The sequence below is a fragment of the Thamnophis sirtalis genome, unplaced genomic scaffold, assembly GCF_051295495.1.
Source record: "Thamnophis sirtalis isolate CommonGarterSnake01/CBP01778 unplaced genomic scaffold, rThaSir2_p1.2 scaffold_11, whole genome shotgun sequence".
Classification (NCBI taxonomy): Eukaryota; Metazoa; Chordata; class Lepidosauria; order Squamata; family Natricidae; genus Thamnophis; species Thamnophis sirtalis.
The window spans coordinates 64,247,965-64,267,510 of NW_028261391.1; the positions used below are offsets into that span (position 1 = coordinate 64,247,965).

The following is a 19,546-nucleotide window of genomic DNA, read 5'->3' on the forward strand; positions in this document are numbered from 1 at the left end:
ATGGAAAATTGTAGTTGCTGTAGGAAACTGGCTTTGCTCCAGCACAATAGAATCACTTTTGAAAAATCATACGATGCTTCCATTTTCTACGCACCAAAGTTGCGCAGGAATTCTTCCCTAGTGATCTTTATCTTCACTTTGTTAGCTTTCTTCTCTGTTCATCAGGAATATGATGGAGCCATATTGTTAATTATTTATTCGTATTGTTAATAGTCATCTGACAATTGTGAACCAAAACAAAGGACTTGGAGCAAGGTGACAAGTCCGTTCTCTCTAATTCTCTCTCTAATGCTTCCTGCCAAATCTACCCAGCATCCTCAGTTTGCACACGCAGTATTTTACAGTGCCAACCAGTTGTGGGTTTCAAAAATTGTTCGAACCTACTCTGTGGGTGTGGCCTCCTTTGTGGGAGTGGCTTGCCACCCAATGTGACCAGATATGAAGATGTTGTCAGAACCACCTTAAATTACTCACACATAGCACTGGCATGCATAAGAATAGGATGTAAACTTGTTTTTTAAAAGGCATCTTTGGTTTGCGTTAAAACAACTTCAACACACGCAATGTTCTGATTGCATCACAAACACAGTAGTCATCCTTACCTTTCACAGAGGCACTGAGTTTTATAAATATGAGCAAGATAGTGTAGAATAATCATATCCAAGGACCAGTGGTGGGTTTCAAAAATTTTTGGAACCTCTTCTGTAGGTGTGGCCTGCTTTCCGGGTCCACTGGTGGAACCTCTTCTAACCGGTTCAGTAGATTTGACGAACCGGTTCTACTGAATAGGTGTGAACTGGTAGGAACCCACCTCTGGTGCCAACCTATCAGAGGTGGGTTCCTATCAGTTCTCACCTATTCGGTAAAACCGGTTCATCAAATCTACCGAACTGGTTAGAAGAGGTTCCACCAGTGGACCCGGAAAGCAGGCCACACCTACAGAAGAGGTTCCAAAATTTTTTGAAACCCACCACTGGCAAGGATCTTGTAACTTGACAGCTTTAAGACTTGCATGCTTCAATGCCAGAGTTTCTGAATAGCTACTTGGACCGACCTAAGTAATTCAAAATTTCATATCCGGTCACATGGGCAGCAAGCCACTCCCATCCGGTCACATGGCCGGCAAGCCACTCCCACAAAGGAGGCCACACCCACAGAGTAGTTTCCAACAATTTTTGAAACCCACCACTGCAACCTATGATCTTCAGGCATCAAGGATATTGAAGAGGAGAGCAAAAAACACGAGGTTCCTGTATCAAAATGCAAACTTGTTGGTCTCTGAGGTAAATCTCCTTGGCCAGCTCTTTTATTTTATCAGCATGCAGACTTGCTGGAAAAAAACAGTAGCAGGAAACACAAGACAAAGACTGGGGTTTCCTGACATTATTCAATTTACCTATTTATTTATGGAAATAATTATTTTACCTTCCTGATTATGTACAGTCTTCTTCCCAGCGTTATTCCCGCGTTATGCCAGGGTTCGCTGATTCCCGCTACGGATTGGTCCTTTCCTGTGCAGTGAAGAAAAATATAAATCTATGGTCAGTTATCTGGTCTGTCCATGATAAATAATCTTAATGTGATGAGCTTTTTACATGATGAGCTCTAATGTCTTTATTTTACTCCCTCCCTCCTTATTAAAACTGTGCAGGGAATAATTTCATTAGCTGAATGTAGTCGCCATTTTAAATATCGTACGTTGCATCTCTCCTTTTGATAGTATTTAGAAATTAAAAGAGAGCGCGTTTTTTTTTTTAATCACATAAAAGAAACAAATAGCAGATTATGTGCTTTAAATTAAGCTGACATTTACAGTAAAACAGAATCTTCCATTTAAAAGAACTTGGTTCTTGGCCCGGAAGAAATAATGCAATCCTAGCCATGGAAAAATGGTGGGTGGCTGCAGCTAATGTCTCTGAAAGTCAAAGAACAAAACTATTGAAACTTTAAAAACAAAACAAAACGTGGCTTTGTATGACAGTGTCTTCTGCGCAGGCAACTCCTGAGTCCTGTATTTGTGCATGGGACTAGATTAAGATAATCAAGGGTGGATCACTTGTTATTCAGGCTTATTCGGAAATGGAATCAATTAGTCTGCGTGGGCATGCTTGCCACAAGATTTATGGCTTAGCATGAGATGTGAACAAAGTCATTATCTGAGTTCCCACATCACAGTCAGCCATAGTTCACAGATCTCTTAGACCAAAGCTGTAGGGGGCACAGTTCAGTATGTGAATACTCTGTGTTTGTTGTTACAATATATTCCTTTACATCTTTTGGTAATATAGTGTGTATGCATATTTATATTCATTTAGATATTTTTTTTTTGATCCAATGTACCCAAAGAATTGTGGAGTATCAGCCCAGCTTAAAATACTGATTTATTAATTTTACATTAGGATATTTGGGAGGAGTGTATGCTTAAATCTTGGCTCCAGCGTAGAATATATGATAGCAATAGCAATAGCAGTTAAGACTTATATACCGCTTCATAGAGGTTTCAATCACCAGTAACTGATTCAGACAGAGGCTGTAAATGGTCTCAATATTAATTAGCAATAGCAATAGCAGTTAGACTTATATACCGCTTCATGGGGCTTTCAGCCCTCTCTAAGCGGTTTACAGAGTCAGCATATCGCCCCCCAACAACAATCCGGGTCCTCATTTTACCCACCTTGGAAGGATGGAAGGCTGAGTCAACCTTGAGCCGGTGAGATTTGAACAGCCGAACTGCAGAACTGCAGTCAGCTGAAGTAGCCTGCAGTGCTGCACTCCAACCACTGCGCCACCTCGGCTGATGGAACTTGCTTCAGAGAGATACAATAGCATGTGCTTGTACATTTATTGACTCTTGTTTAATTAATTTCAAGTATCTTGTCTTTTAAGATACAAATCCTTCTTAAGTAACGTCATTAATAATAAATATAATTATATATTATTTTTAAAACAATGACATTCTTTTGAAACTCCCTCCCCAAAAGCAGTTTCTGCTAATGTCAAGTGAGAGTTGAGGAAGACAAATTTGCAATAGGTTTTTAGGATTATCTTTATTTGTTGCCCTCCATTCTTTCCTTTATATTCTGGATGCAAAGAAACCTGACCGATGCCTCAAGACAAAAGTCTCCATATTTTTATTAATAACTTTTAAACACCCTACCAGTTATCTTTTGGATGCAATTTAAGATGCTAGTTGTTTCAGGACATAGCACCTGGTGGAACTTCAACAAGTGTAATATAACTATACTCCATTTAGATTTATCCCTCTAAATTTAGGATGGAGGCAACTTCCTCCAATCCATTTGAGTTGGAGTTTAGTCTCCACAATTTCAATATACGCGTTGATCAATCTGGGGAAGATCAGAGATGGGTTCCTACCAGTTCGCACCTATTCGGTAGAACCGGTTCGTCAAATCTACCAAACAGGTTAGAAGAGGTTCCACCAGTGGACCCGGAAAGCAGGCCACACCTACAGAAGAGGTTCCAAAATTTTTTGAAACCCACCCCTGGATATGATTATTCTGCACTATCATGCTCCTATTTATAAAACTCAGTGCCTCTGTGAAAGGTAAGGATGACTACTGCGTTTGTGGTGCAATCAGAACATTGCGTGTGTTGAAGTTGTTTTAACGCAAACCAAAGAGGCCTTTTAAAAAACAAGTTTACATCATATTCTTATGCATGCCAGTGCTGTGTGTGAGGTAATTTAAGGTGGTTCTGACAAGTGTCGTCGGCATCTTGATATCCAGTCACATGGGCGGCAAGCCACTCCCATCCGGTCACATGGGCGGCAAGCCACTCCCACAAAGGAGGCCACCCCCACAGAGAAGGTTCGAACAATTTTTGAAACCCACCACTGGGCAGGATGCATAGGAGTTGGAGCCAACACATCTGGGAAACATCAGATTGGGAAGGGAAAGGTTGGTCTTCGTGTAGAAAAATATTTCAGAAAATGAATGGAACTACAGGGAGTCCTCGACTTAAGACCACAATTGAACCCCACATTTCTGTTGCTAAGCGAGACATTTCTTAAATGAATTTTGCCCCATTTGATGACCTTTCTTGCCGCAGTTGTTAAGTGAATCCCTGCAGTTGTTAAGTTAGTAACACAGTTGTTAAGTGAATCTGGCTTCCCCATTGACTTTGCTTGTCAGAGGTCGCAAAAGGTGATCACATGATCCGGGGACACTGCAACTGTCATAAATACAAGTCAGTTTCCTAGCATCTGAATTTTGATCACGTGATCATGCTGCAACAGTTGTAAGCCTGAAAAGTGGTCCTCAGTCACTTTTTTCAGTGCCGTTATAATTTTGAATGGTCGCTCAATGAACTGTTGTGAGTTGAAGACTACCGATGATCCAGCATTTTAGGTTCACAAACCTTGGATGTCATCAACAACAAGGCACAATTATGCTATTTAAATTAATACAGAGTTGATATATGTAATTGCCTAGGGATGTTAAAAACAAGAGTTATCTTTTTTTCTGCTAACCAATAGCAATAGCAGTAGACTTATATACCGCTTCATAGGGCTTTCAGCCCTCTCTAAGCGGTTTACAGAGAGTCAGCATATTGCCCCCAACAATCTGGGTCCTCATTTTACCCACCTCGGAAGGATGGAAGGCTGAGTCAACCCTGAGCCGGTGAGATTTGAACCGCTGAACTGCTGATCTAGCAGTAGCCTGCAGTGCTGCATTTTAACCACTGCGCCACCTTGACCACAATGTGGGCAGATGAGCAAAAGAAGAACCATGCATTATGATACTTGGTTCCACCACAAAACCGCGGACGACAAAATCGCGCTCGACGAAAGCGCGTACGTGACGTCATCACAGCGCGACGAAAACATCGCGCTGTGATCGATAAATGTAAAAATAAAGCGAAAACCTTATCCTAACCCCCCCAAACCTAACCCTAAACCTAACCCTTAACCTAACCCTAAATCTAACCCTAAACCTAACCCTTAACCTAACCCTAAACCTAACGCTAACCCTTAACCTAACGCTAAACGTAACCCTAACGCTCTAAACCTAACCCTTAACCTAACCCTAACCCTAAACCTAAACCTAACCCTTACCTTTATGTGAATCACCTTGCTTTAATTTTATTTTTATTTAAATTTTTAATTTTTTTCGTTGCGCTGTGATGACGTCAAATGCGCGCTTTCGGCGAGTGCGCTTTTGTGGACCGCGGTTTTGACGGGTCACGATGATACTTTACAGCATGGGCTGTTGGCGTGAGCTCCGAGCTTGGCAATTCGTTTGCAAACGTTTCATCACCATTCAAGGAGACCTTGTTAGTGCGCTTTTAATTTTGCTCATCTGTCCGAGCGCTGGCCTTTAAATACCTTTTTATGTGATGCAAATTAGTGTGGATGTTGTTTGTTTGGCTACTTCTGAGTCATGGTCTGATTTCGGGCTGTTTGATTGGCTGGTTGTTGTGCTCTGACAGACAAGCACAACTCAAAGTACACTGACGATGTCTCCCTGAATGGTGATGAAACGTTTGCAACCAAATTGCCAAGCTCAGAGCTCAAACCAACAACCTAACTACCAACCCGAGTTACTTATATTCAAATATATTTCATATTTTACAGTATGTAATGGGCATAACTTGCATTGTAATGTCATGGCACACCGTTGTCATTTTGAGAAAATCTTGGCTTGCTGCAGATAGGCCTGGACCACATAAAAGTCACAATATTCCAAAATCATCTAACAGTGAATTAAAGAATTGTCCTTGTCCGCATTAGCCAAATGCATACCAGCATGTAACTCTTCATTTTGCAATGGTCGAAATTCTTCACATATTTCCAACCTAGCATTCCTGCAGAATGCTAAATGGGGCGCTCTACATGGGGCAGCCTTTGAAGAGTATTCGGAGACTTCAACTCGTCCAGAATGCAGCCGCGCGAGCGATTGTGGGTGCACCTCGGTACACCCACGTTACACCTATCCTCCGCGAGCTGCACTGGCTACCGATCGGTCTCCGGATACGCTTCAAAGTGCTAGTCATAACATATAAAGCCCTTCATGGTATTGGACCTGGGTACTTGAGAGACCGCCTGCTGCCAATTACCTCCCAAAGACCCGTTAGATCACACAGGGTCGGCCTCCTCCGGGTTCCGTCCACCAGCCAATGCCATCTGGCTACTACCCGGGGGAGGGCCTTCTCTGTAGCAGTTCTGGCCCTTTGGAATGAACTCCCCGCGGAGATCCGGACCCTCACCTCTCTCCAGGCCTTCCGGAAAGCCGTCAAAACCTGGCTGTGCTGGCAGGCCTGGGGTTGATGAGTTCCCCTCCCCTCTCGACTGGTATGGCTGTGTGATTTTCGTGTATTTTAATTATGTGTATTGTGTTTATGTCCCCTTTCCCCCCTGAGTTGCTCACCGTCCTGAGTCCCTCCTGGAGAAGGGCGGCATACAAATAAACCAAATACAGTACAATACAATACAATAATATTTCATTGATTTGGCTTGAAATCTTTCACTGCTAAACAAACAAACAAATAAATAATAAATAAACAAACAAACAAACAAATAATAAATAAATAAATAATCAATGAATCCTGTGTCTTATTAACTCTCTTGAAAGTCCATATTCCTCTAATACACTTTGATTTAATAGGCAATGTCCTTAACAGCTTATTAAATTGAAATATTATTTTTTCAATTCTTATATTAAATTTGCTCCTCGGCTAAGCGGCCCTATTGAAAAATGTGTGCACATATGCTCAAAATTAATTGTAAAAAAAAAATACAATTTGAAAATTGTATTGGGAAAATATGAAATATTTTCCAAATCAGCGTCAAGGCTTGAATTTATCCTGTGAAATGAAACTTTCCATGTGTCAGCAATGGTTTTCTTGTCTATTAAAAAGTGAAATTCATTACCATAAGAAGCATTTGCTCATAGATTCTGGCATCTCACTAAATGCTCATGTGTGAAAAGGAAAGAAAACACATTCCTTTGAACATTGGACTTTATTTTTGAGCTCTACAAAGGAAACTGCAAAATAAACAGCAGATTACCAGATGGTCTGATGTATCAACAATAATAAAAATTTCTAAGCTCAAGGTTACGAGATATTAGGATATGATTATCTGCTGTAATGCACTAACTCTGAAGTTACTGCTTTAATAAAGAAAGACAGCACTGTTTATAATTACAGTGTACAAACCCAGAAAATGATGGGCGTGTAATGCATACACTGAAAGCTTTAATTTTCTGCATTAAAGGATGCATTTTACACCATTCCTCATCTGAAAATATAGCTTACAAATATCATAAGTGAAACAATCCTTTCTTGCAGAAATTACAGATTTAAAAACATAGAACAAAACAGGATTAGAAAGAATAGGGAAAGTGTCGAATCAGAGCCAAGTGGTTTTCAGTACCACAATCAGCAGATTAAAAGAGTTAGAGTTAGAGTTTTATTGATTTGTATGCCGCCCACTCCCGAAGGACTCCGGGCGGCTTACAATAAAACAAGGGAGGGGGGATAATACACAAACAACATATTAAAATATACAACAGTCACAATTTCCGAGGGGCTGGATATTTCGAGAGCCCCCCGGCCTGCTGGAGCAGCCAGGACTTAACGGCTTTGCGGAAGGCCAGGAGGGTAGTAAGGGTCCGGATCTCCACAGGGAGATCGTTCCAGAGGGCTGGAGCTGCAACAGAGAAGGTTCTCCCCCGGGGAATTGCCAGCCGACATTGGCTGGCAGATGGAATCCGGAGGAGACCTAACCTGTGTGATCTAATCGGCCTATGGGAGGTGATCGGCAGGAGGCGGTCTCTCAGGTACCCAGGTCCGATGCCATGAAGGGCTTTATAGGTAACGACCAGCGCCTTGAAGCGGATCCGGAGACTAATGGGTAACCATTAAAGAGATGGATCTGCCCCAGAAGTGGGTTGCTCCTGGTTTGGCCCGGATCGGGTGAACCGGAAGTGGCAGCAGCGGGAGTCTCCGCCCATCCACCTGCATATGTGCAGAAGCGTAGTGTGTGCACATGAAAGCACGAATGAACCGATAGCGCCGTAATTTGCAACCCACTTCTGATCTGCCTATAAACAAGCTGTTATATTCCATTACTCATGTGGCCTTGGGCACAGTGAGTGACTGGAGAGATTTTACAACTATATATTTCTATTTACCCAAAGAACAGGTCTGGGTTTGCCAAACTGGACATAGTATAAATAACTGCATCAATTCTATATTGGAAGTCTAGCACTAGTTACAAGCTTTTTCACAGCCTTAATTCGAGAGGCTTGTTTTAAGTTTTAACACCCTAAATGCTTTTAAATTGCAGAGTAAAGCATTTCTGTTATTATGGATAACAGAACAGAACATTATGGAACAGAGCCAAGGTGGCGCAGTGGTTAAATGCAGCACTGCAGGCTACTTCAGCTGACTGCAGTTCTGCAGTTCGGCTGTTCTAATCTCACCGGCTCAAGGTTGACTCAGCCTTCCATCCTTCCGAGGTGGGTAAAATGAGGACCCGGATTGTTGTTGGGGGCAATATGCTGACTCTGTAAACCGCTTAGAGAGGGCTGAAAGCCCTATGAAGCGGTATATAAGTCTAAATGCTATTGCTATTGCTATAATAATTTCTCAGGATAATTTTTCAGTTATCAAAGCTACAAAGGGACTACCCTCCAGAGTTTGGAAGCAACATAGTGTTTTTTTTTTTAAAGACTCTTGCCTTATTTGTGACGCTGTCATTAGTCTCTGTATTCCTTGTTTCTACAAAGAATATGAAAAAAGAGCATCAAGGAGCAGCACTTGAAGAGCATCCGGAAGCTCCAGTTGATACAAAATGCAGCGTCCCAAATGGTTTAGTGCACACCTTACTGTCTACATGTATCACCTCGCCTGCAATAGCAATAGCAGTTAGACTTATATACCGCTTCATAGGGCTTTCAGCCCTCTCTAAGCGGTTTACAGAGTCAGCATATCGCCCCCCACAGTCTGGGTCCTCATTTTACCCACCTCAGAAGGATGGAAGGCTGAGTCAACCTTGAGCCGGTGAGATTTGAACCGCCGAACTGCAGATAACAGTCAGCTGAAGTGGCCTGCAGTACTGCACCCTAACCACTGCGCCACCTCGGCTCTGCATTGGTTGCCGATTTGCTTCTGGGTGCAATTCAAGGGGCTGGTTGTCACCTTTAAAGCCCTTCATGACTTAGGACTAGGTTATCTGAGAGACCATCTCTTGCTGGTCACATCTACTTAACCCACCAGAGCAAGGAGTCAAGAATTGTTGTGGGTCCCATCCCCTAGGACAATGATGGCTAACCTTTTTCTGAAGGTGTGCCAAAATCGCACATGTGCGCTATTGCATGCATGCACATTCCCATCCATGTGCATGTATGCACAACCACCACTGCCTGTACATGCGTGCACGCTCCCCCTGCACATGCGCCCCTGCGGGGGGAGTTTTCACCCTCCCCAGGCTACGGAGGCTTTCCTGAAGCCTGGGGAGGGCAGAAATGGCCTCCCCAGAGGGTCGGGGGAGGGCTGGGGGAAGTCAAAAAGTGGTCCACAACTGGAAGTTCAGGAACAAACTTCTGGTTTGCCCGTTGGATCTGTTTTTCCCCCTCCCTAGGCTTCAGGAAAGCCTCCAGAGCCTGGGGAGGGTGAAAAACAGGGCCAACCGGAAGTTTGTTCCCAAACTTCCGGTTGGGCCATTGGGCTGCTTCCCCCCCACCCCAGGCTTCAGGAAAGCCTCCAGAGCCTGGGGAGGGTGAAAAACAGGGCCAACCGGAAGTTTGTTCCCAAACTTCCGGTTGGGCCATTGGGCTGCTTCCCCCCCACCCCAGGCTTCAGGAAAGCCTCCAGAGCCTGGGGAGGGTGAAAAACAGGGCCAACCGGAAGTTTGTTCCCAAACTTCCGGTTGGGCCATTGGGCTGATTCCCCCCCACCCCAGGCTTCAGGAAAGCCTCCAGAGCCTGGGGAAGGTGAAAAGCGGCCCAACCAGAAGTTCAAGAACGAATTTTGGCTCCCTCTCTCTGCAACATCATTCCCCCAGAGATTAGAATGGGCCCCACTCTGACACTCTTCCAGAAGGCCCTGAAGACCTGGTTCTGCCAGCGGGCCTGGGGAACCCAGAGTGGGAAGGAGCCCATTAAATGGCTTGTGTGATGTGTTGTCACCTGAAGGGGGGGGGTTATTTTATTATATACGATTCTTTTATTAGTTTTATTGTTTTTGTATGATGTTTTTATATTCTTAGAAGCTGACTTGAGTCACCGTGTGTGAATAGGCAGCTAAATAAATAAATACATAAATAATAAAAAGCAACCTTATTATAAGTACCACTTAATCGTTTTATTTTTTTAATTATTGCTAATGACTACATCACTACTTGGACATTTCATTATCCTATCGATTTCTGGTGGTTGTTTTTTAAATTCTTCTATAGTGTTGTGTTCTATAGTGACCTGGGTACTTGAGAGACCGCCTGCTGCCAATTACCTCCAATAGACCGATCAGATCCCACAGATTAGGCCTCCTCCGAATTCCATCCGCTGGCCAATGCTGACTGGCGACCACCCGGAGGAGAGCCTTCTCTGTGGCTGCTCCGACCCTCTGGAACGAGCTCCCCGTGGAGATTCGAACCCTCACCACCCTCCAGGCCTTCCGCAGAGCCCTTAAAACCTGGCTGTTCCGACAGGCCTGGGGCTAAAGAGCTTTTGCCCCCCCCCCTCGAATGGTATGGTTGTTGTGTGCTTTTAAATTGTGTATTGTTCTGTTCGTCTTTTTTATCTCTTATCTGTACCCCCTTCCCTGACTTGGATTGTGAGCCGCCCTGAGTCCCCTTCGGGGAAAAGGGTGGCATATAAATGCAATAAATTCAATTCAATTCAATTCAGTTTTCACAAAAGTGAAATTCTCTGAATAAATAGAAGAAAGTTTTAATCTCATACACTGACTGTGTGGCAAGTTAGAGATGTTTGATCAGTGGACTAACAGTGAAGAGTCAGTCTAAACAGTATAAATGAGGACTTTCATCCATTTGAGGAACAAAGATAATTTCACAGCATTATCAAAAGGGAAAACTCCCCGGAAGCCTCGCCCCGAATCAAATATATGATTTGTGATGACAAGTGTGTTGAATCCTGAAAATCAGTCATTAATAGCTTTATCTTCACCGGTTGAGAAATAAATAAAACCTTGAGTTTTAAACTGGTTGAATAAAAATAGAACCAGTGGCTGAAGCTGCACTGATTCTGATTCCTGTCTTTGAAGCCCAGAGAACCAAGATGATTTCATCAGATGGTCTTAAGCAGGGGTGGGTTTCAACCAGTTCGCAGCGGTCCCTGCGAACCGGTTGGTCGGCGAACCCGGAAGTAAGTAACTTCCGGGAACGGCGAAGGGCCCACCTGCCGCCCGCGCTCCTTACCCCGTTTTGACGAGTTCTGCGCTTCCACGCATGCGCAGGACGCATACAGCGCCTGCGTGATCCTCCAGGAGCAGCTGGAGCATCGCACAGATGCTAGTACGCATGCATGCACCGCGCGCGTGCACGAGGACGCCACCGGCCCCATTCCAACCGAACCGGTTGGAACGGGGCGAGAAACCCACCCCTGGTCTTAAGATATCTCAAGATATCACCTTCATTCCAAAATATCACTTCAAGGTATCACCTTGGATCATTCCAAAAAGAAGCTCATTGAAGACTGCAGCTGCAGTCAAATCTGCAATCAAAATATATAAAATATACCAAAAGTCAGACTCCCTAAGCCAATAGATGATGTAAAAGAGACCTTCCCATTAGAACTCACATTAGAGGAAATATTACTGTGTATTCATAGGTCATGAGTTAAAGGAATCAGGAAGTATTTAGAACAAACTGGCAGCCAATTTGAACGTTAATAAATCGTGTGTCAGGCTTGGAAGCCTGAGGGTATAGGGCCTCAAGCCTGCCACATATTCAAACGTAGTAACTATGGGAACGTGGGAGGAGGGACGGTATCAGAGGTGGGTTCCTACCAGTTCGCACCTATTCGGTAGAACCGGTTCGTCAAATCTACCGAACCGGTTAGAAGAGGTTCTACCAGTGGACCCGGAAAGCAGGCCACACCTACAGAAGAGGTTCCAAATTTTTTTGAAACCCACCACTGGCAAGGATCTTGTAACTTGATAGCTTTAAGATTTGCATGCTTCAATGCCAGAGTTTCTGAATAGCTACTTGGACCGACCTAAGTACTAATTCATAATTTCATATCCCGTCACATGGGCGGCAAGCCACTCCTATTCAGTCACATGAGTAGCAAGCCACTCCCATCTGGTCAGAGAGTAGGTTCCAACAATTTTTGAAACCCATCACTGGATGGTATGGAGCTTGAGAGATATGTAGCCAAAACAACATTCCTTCTCAGAAAATCAAGGTCGCCTTGTCCCTATACCTGGACGGATGGGGATGGGAGGAATTTTCATTGGATTGGACCAAGTGATGGACTTGTGGGGGCTGGGGCAGGGTCTTGAACTTACAACTAGATGGGGGAAACCTGGAGGCTTTCAGATTCGGGTCTTCCCAATTGTGCCAACATGGCTCTTCTTGGTGTTTTGAGGAATCTCTTGCCTTGCATTCTTACTTTATTGAGGACGCTATTTGAAACCCAGATATCATGTTATACGGGACTATGGGACTAGCCCTTATTTCAAGATGTTACGAATAAAATATATGTGAAATTGATCACCATTTTGCAGTGCTTAACAAGAAGTGATTTAGTGTAATTACTAAAGGGAGCATTTGGCAAGTTACTCTGCATACTAACCATGACCCATTCAATAATTATAATGTGAGTAGAAGTGGGATCCTCCTTTAATTTCCTAAGTATTAAGAAGGATGGGTGTTTGTTTTTGTAACTTCATCACTGGCACTGAACAACATGTTCAAACCTTAAAATTTGTGGGTATTTTGTGGGTAAATTAACTTAACATAAAATTACATAAATTGATTGATTGATTGATTGATTGATTGCATTTATATGCCGCCCTTTTCCCCGAAGGGGACTCAGGGCTGCTCACAATTCAATCAGGGAAGGGGGTACAAACAGGGGGATAAAAAGACGAAGCATAACAATACAAAATTTAAAAACACACAACAACCATACCATTCGAGAAGGGGGGCAAAAACTCTTTAGTCCCAGGCCTGTCAGAACAGCCAGGTTTTAAGGGCTTTGCGGAAGGCCTGGAGGGTGGTGAGGGTTCGAATCTCCATGGGGAGCTCGTTCCAGAGGGTCGGAGCAGCCACAGAGAAGGCCCTCCTCCGGGTAGTCGCCAGTCGGCATTGGCCGGCGGATGGAATTCGGAGGAGGCCTAATCTGTGGGGTCTATTGGAGGTAAGCAGGCGGTCTCTCAAGTACCCAGGTCCAATACCATGAAGGGCTTTATAAGTGACGACTAGCGCCTTGAAGTGTATCCGAAGACCAACAGGCAGCCAGTGCAGCTCGCGGAGGATAGGTGTTACGTGGGTGAACCGAGGTACACCCACAATCGCTCGCGCGGCTGCATTCTGGACAAGCTGAAGTCTCCGAATACTCTTCAAGGGCTGCCCCATGTAGAGCACATTGCAGTAGAGGTCACAACAACTTAGTGGATAGGATTAATTAGTGTCTCCTTTGTCATAGAACAGAACAGTCCATTTGTAGATGTGGTTCATAGTTTATTGGTTTTGGTAAGAAGAAAGAAGGTGTCAGTGACCAGATTGATGACACAAAGGGGGCAGGACTCCTATTTAAGTCCTATTAAGGTGAATGATGGCCTGATTTTATAGACACTGAGTTTTACAGTTTAAATGTAAAATATAACATGTAGGAATTTCAGGGATTCTTTGAACAATGTTTGTGGTTTACTGTCCCATAATGGTAGGAAAAGCCCACTACAGATTGTTAGGACTTGCACTGCCAACATGTGGGTGATGTGTTTGGAAGTGGTTCAGTGGTGGGTTTCAAAAATAGTTCGAACCTACTCTGTGAGTGTGGCCTCCTTTGTGAGAGTGGCTTGCCGGCCATGTGACCGGATGGGAGTGGCTTGCCGCCCATGTGACTGGATATGAAGATGCCGACGACCCTTGTCAGAACCACCTTAAATTACCTCACACACAGCACTGGCATGCATAAGAATATGATGTCAACTTGTTTTTTAAAAGGCATCTTTGGTTTGCGTTAAAACAACTTCAACACACGCAATGTTCTGATTGCACCACAAACGCAGGAGTCATCCTTACCTTTGACAGAGGCACTGAGTTTTATAAATATGAGCATGATAGCATAGAATAATCATATCCAAGGACCAGTGGTGGGTTTCAAAAAATTTTGGAACCTCTTCTGTAGGTGTGGCCTGATTTCCGGGTCCACTGGTGGAGCCTCTTCTAACCGGTTCGGTAGATTTGACGAACCGGTTCTACTGAATAGGTGCGAACTGGTAGGAACCCACCTCTGAAGTGGTTCCAGGGATTGCAAAAAGAAAAAAAAAAAAAAAGGGAATTCAGGGCTGGTATTTGCCTAATCCTGCTCAAAACCATGTCCGTACAAGCAATAGCAATAGCAATAGCAGTTAGACTTATATACCGCTTCATAGGGCTTTCAGCCCTCTCTAAGCAGTTTACAGAATCAGCATATTGCCCACAACAACAATCCGGGTCCTCATTTTACCCACCATTTTACCCAAGTAGCCTGCAGTGCTGCATTTAACCACTGCGCCACCTCGGCTCTAGGGGTAAGCAACCCCTACAATAAGTGCACGGACAAACACATCACAAAGCTGGGGTGGGAGTGGGGGGGGGAGATAAAGTTCAAAATTTGCTGTGGGCCATGTTCATTACATCTTTGTTTAAACATTGACTCATGGCTAAAAGAGACAGAAGGCACCGTGTGAAGTAACACTAGGAAATTAGAACTCCGCGGAAATGAAATTGTGTAACTCGCTATTGTTTACGTGCCCCAATTCACCCTCTCGCTGTTTTGTGCTTTTATCCCCCTTTGCAGACCTTGTGATGAGCAGCATCCAGAAGTCAAAGCCGACCTTTATGTGAACAACCTGGCAGAAGCTGTCGATACAATTCTCAAGTATTTGCCTAAATAAAAATGCTGCAGGAGTCCATTCTAGGCAGATGTTAATGTGAGATCTTTGGCATAGCTGCAACATTTCTAGCAATGTTCAAGCCTTCCTCCATTGTTTACGGACTAATTGGGAAGCTATTTACAGTCCCACATAGATGCCTCCAGCAGTCTAGTTTAATTTGCCATTGTATCCAGCTAAAGTGATGTACTGTATTAACCACACAAAAAAATCCCCAAAGTAATAGAAATCATTTGAATTTTGTTTGTCTGATTTGGGGATCCTGTAACACATAACTGAATAAACCTCTGTGCCATGTGAACTGTTTTTTGTGTTGGCCATTTTTTATCATTAGGTTTAAGTTTAGGTTTATTAGATTTATATGCCGCCCTTCTCCCAAGGACCCAGGGCGGCGTACAACATTAAAAGAAACACATAATACATGATGTGTATATATACTTATTTCTTGCAAAAAAGAACCCTATAGGCAGGGGTGTCAAACTCAATTTCATTGAGGTCCACATCAATGAGCCGAGGTGGTGCAGTGGTTAGGGTGCAGTATTGCAGGCCACTTCAGCTGACTGTTATCTGCAGTTCAGCGGTTCTAATCTCACCGGCTCAAGGTTGACTCAGCCTTCCAGCCTTCCGAGGTGGGTGAAATGAGGACCCAGACTGTGGGGGCAATATGCTGACTCTGTAAACCGCTTAGAGAGGGCTGAAAAAGCCCTATGAAGCGGTATATAAGTCTAACTGCTAAGGTTGTGTTTGATTTCAGGGGGCCAGGGTGCGTGTGGCTAGGGTAGGCATGGCCAGCTCAGCATCACTCGTGTTGGGAGCACCTATGCTGGCCCAAGCACTCTGCCAGCAAAAACAGGCTCCCGAGCTCCATGTTTGGTTGCCTCCTGCAACCCTCTGCCAGTGAAAACGGAGCTCGGGAGAGCCGCTTGTAGCCCTCCCAACCTCCGTTTTCACTTGCAGAGGCACCACAAGCCTCCCCCGGGTTGGATCTGGCCCGTGGACCTTGGTTTGGACACCCCTGCCCTACAGAAAGCAATCACTGCAGATTCTATGGTATTGCACAGTCAAGAGCCGAGGTGGCGCAGTGGTTAGAGTGCAGTACTGCAGGCCACTTCAGCTGACTGCTATCTGCAGTTCAGCGGTTCAAATCTAACCGGCTCAAGGTTGACTCAGCCTTCCATCCTTCCGAGGTGGGTGAAATGAGGACCCAGACTGTGGGGGCAATATGCTGACTCTGTAAACCGCTTAGAGAGGGCTGAAAGCGCTATGAGGCGGTATATAAGTCTAACTGCTATTGCTACTGCTATTCTAAAGAGTTTTGTGCAGAATTGCCTCAGCAGACACAAGTAAGATCACATCTTTGGATAATTTTTCATTTTCATTGTCTCCACCCTTTCAGTAGGAAAAAGGAAAGGATGATGCTAAGGAATATAGACAGATGTTTATACAACAGTCAGAGTGTTGATCATCATCCATACTTCAGCTGGCCCAAATGTTTCCTTCTCCTTCCTCTGGGGCGGGACGGATCTTCCAAGTTTTCAATAGAGGCTGGTTTTCCAGTGTTCTGAGGGTGGCGTCCTGTAGCATCAAAACAAAAGTTTCCACACTCCCAGTCCCTGAAGCAATTTTGCTTTCTTTTAATCTGTTTTAACAAGAAGATGAATGGACATAATTCAGAACATGTAGATGGTTTTAAGATGCATGCAGCCTTCCTGAAATATTAAAGGAGGAACCACAGATTCTGAACCAGCGTTTGAATCACGGGTGAGCGTACATCTGCTACTTTAGTTTTAAACCTGGATTGAAAATCCACGTACGGTGGGTGCTATTTTTTTATTATGTTTATACATTACAATTCTCCTTTGAAACTTGAACATTATTACAGGTAGTCCTTGACTTACAATCATCGATTTAGCGACTATTCAAAGTTGCAACGGCACTGAAAAAAATGTCTTATGACTGTTTTTTTTTTTACAGGAATCCGGACTATCCCTGGGTAGTTTCAAAAAATACTTGACCTTCAGTTATTGTGACCTCCTGATGAAACCCAAATTAAATAAGAGCTCATCAGTTTGATATTTTGCGTACAGGTAATCCCCAGATTAGGAGCATTCCCTTAGCCGAAGTTACATGATAAGGACCCCCTAGTGTTTATGAACAAACCCCTTGCAGCCCCATGGAAGTTGTTGGCCCTTACAAACAACCACAGAGGCTCTGCAACCGCCTCCTGCCAATTACCTCCCTTCGACCTATTAGATCGCACAGATTAGGCCTCCTCAGAGTTCCATCCGCCAGTCAATGCCGACTGGCGACTACGCGGAGGAGGGCCTTCTCTGTTGCAGCTCCGGCCCTCTTAAGCAATGTAAGCTCTTGAGAAAAGATTGGGTGAGGCCAGTGGTGGGTTTCAAAAATTGTTCGAACCTACTCTGTGGATGTGGCCTTCTTTGTGGGAGTGGCTTGCTGCCCATGTGATCGGATGGGAGTGGCTTGCCGCCCATGTGACCGCATATGAAGATGCCGACGACACTTGTCAGAGCCACCTTAAATTACCTCATACACAGCACCGGCATACATAAGAATAGGATGTAAACTTGTTTTTTAAAAGGCATCTTTGGTTTGCGTTAAAACAACTTCAACACACGCAATGTTCTGATTGCACCACAAACGCAGTAGTCATCCTTACCTTTCACAGAGGCACTGAGTTTTATAAATATGAGCATGATAGTGTAGAATAATCATATCCAACGACCAGTGGTGGGTTTCAAAAAATTTTGGAACCTCTTCTGTAGGTGTGGCCTGCTTTGCGGGTCCACTGGTGGAACCTCTTCTAACCGGTTCGGTAGATTTGACGAACCGGTTCTACTGAATAGGTGTGAACTGGTAGGAACCCACCTCTGGGTGAGGCTGATAAGGCCGTGACTCCATCATTTGATTAGTCAGTTCTCTAAAAGAGCAGGCCGTGTATTGATAACGTCTTGCTTAGATTATGGTTGTTGAAGTACTAACTCTTGGAGAATACAGGTGTATTCCTCGACTTACGACAGTTCATTTCGTGACCACTCAAAGTTACAACGGCCCTGAAAAAAGTGACTTGTGACCGGTTTTCACACTTACAACCATTGCGGCGTCTCCAAGGTCATGTGATCAAAATTCAGGTGCTCAGGTCCCAAGGTCATGTGATCACCTTTTGTGATCTTCCGACAAACAAAATCAATGGAAAAGCCAGATTCACTTAACGACTATATTACTAACTTAATACATGTAGTGATTCACTTAACAACTGTGGCAAGGAACGTTGTAAAATGGGACACTTAACAAATGTTTCACTTAGCAACATAAATTTTGGGCTCAGTTATGGTCATAGGTCGAGGGCTACCTGTACTATACAGGTGCTACTTACCACCTACAAAGCCCTTCATGGTAGTGGATCTAGGTACTTGAGAGACCGCCTCCTGCCAATTACCTCCTCACGACCCATTAGATCGCATAGATTGGGCCTCCTCCGAGTTCCATCTGCCAGTCAGTGTCGACTGGCAACTACGCGGAGGAGAGCCTTTTCAATAGCAGCTCCGACCCTTTGGAACGATCTCCCCGTGGAGATTCGTACCCTCACCACCGTCCAGACCTTCCGCACAGCCCTTAAGATCTGGCTATCCCGTCAGGCCTGGGGATAAGGATTACGCCGCCCCACCCGAATGTTGAATGACTGTTGTGTTTTATTGTTATTATTTTGTTTATTCACGTATTGTGTTATATTGTCTTGCACTCCCCTTCCCATGAATTGTAAGCCCCCCTGAGTCCCCTCAGGGAAAAGGGCGGCCTATAAATAATAAACAATTCAATTCAATTCAATCCTCAACGTTCATCGATTACTGTAACGCGCCCTACATGGGGCTGCCCTTGAAGAGTGTTCGAAGACTTCAGTTAGTCCAGAACGCAGCCGCGTGAGCGATTGTGGGTGCACCTAGGTACACCCACGTTACACCTATCCTCCGCGAGCTGCACTGGCTGCCCATTGGTTTCCGGACTCGCTTCAAAGTGCTAGTCGTTACTTATAAAGCCCTACATGGCATCGGACCCGGGTACCTGAGAGACCGCCTCCTGCCAATTACCTCCCAAAGACCGATTCGATCGCACAGACTTGGCCTTCTCCAGATTCCATCTGCCAGCCAATGCCGGCTGGTGACCCCCCCGGGGGAGAGACTTCTCTGTTGCAGCTCCAGCCCTCTGGAACGAGCTCCCGTGGAAATCCGGACCCTTACTACCCTCCCGGCTTTCCGTAAAGCCACTAAGTCCTGGCTGTTCCAGCAGGCCGGGGGCTGTTGAAGTATCCATTCCCACTGTAACTATGAATGCTCTTGTATTTTAAATTGTTGTATTGTCTTATTTATCCCCTTCCCCTTTTTATTGTAAGCCGCCCGGAGTCCTTTGGGAGTGGGCGGCATACAAAACTAATAAAACC

At 44.5% G+C, this 19,546-nt stretch overlaps 1 protein-coding gene across 2 annotated transcripts in view; it reads left to right on the top strand.

The window, feature by feature from the left end:
• The window catches only part of LHPP (phospholysine phosphohistidine inorganic pyrophosphate phosphatase), a 170,824-nt gene extending 155,520 nt beyond the window's left edge, over positions 1–15,304 (top strand). For both annotated transcript variants that reach the window (XM_087725949.1, XM_087725950.1), the window contains one exon: positions 14,994–15,304. In XM_087725949.1, coding sequence (XP_087582075.1) covers positions 14,994–15,090 — 97 coding nt within the window. In that variant the 3' untranslated portion in view covers positions 15,091–15,304. The remainder of the gene's footprint in view (positions 1–14,993) is intronic.
• Positions 15,305–19,546: the final 4,242 nt, after the last annotated feature.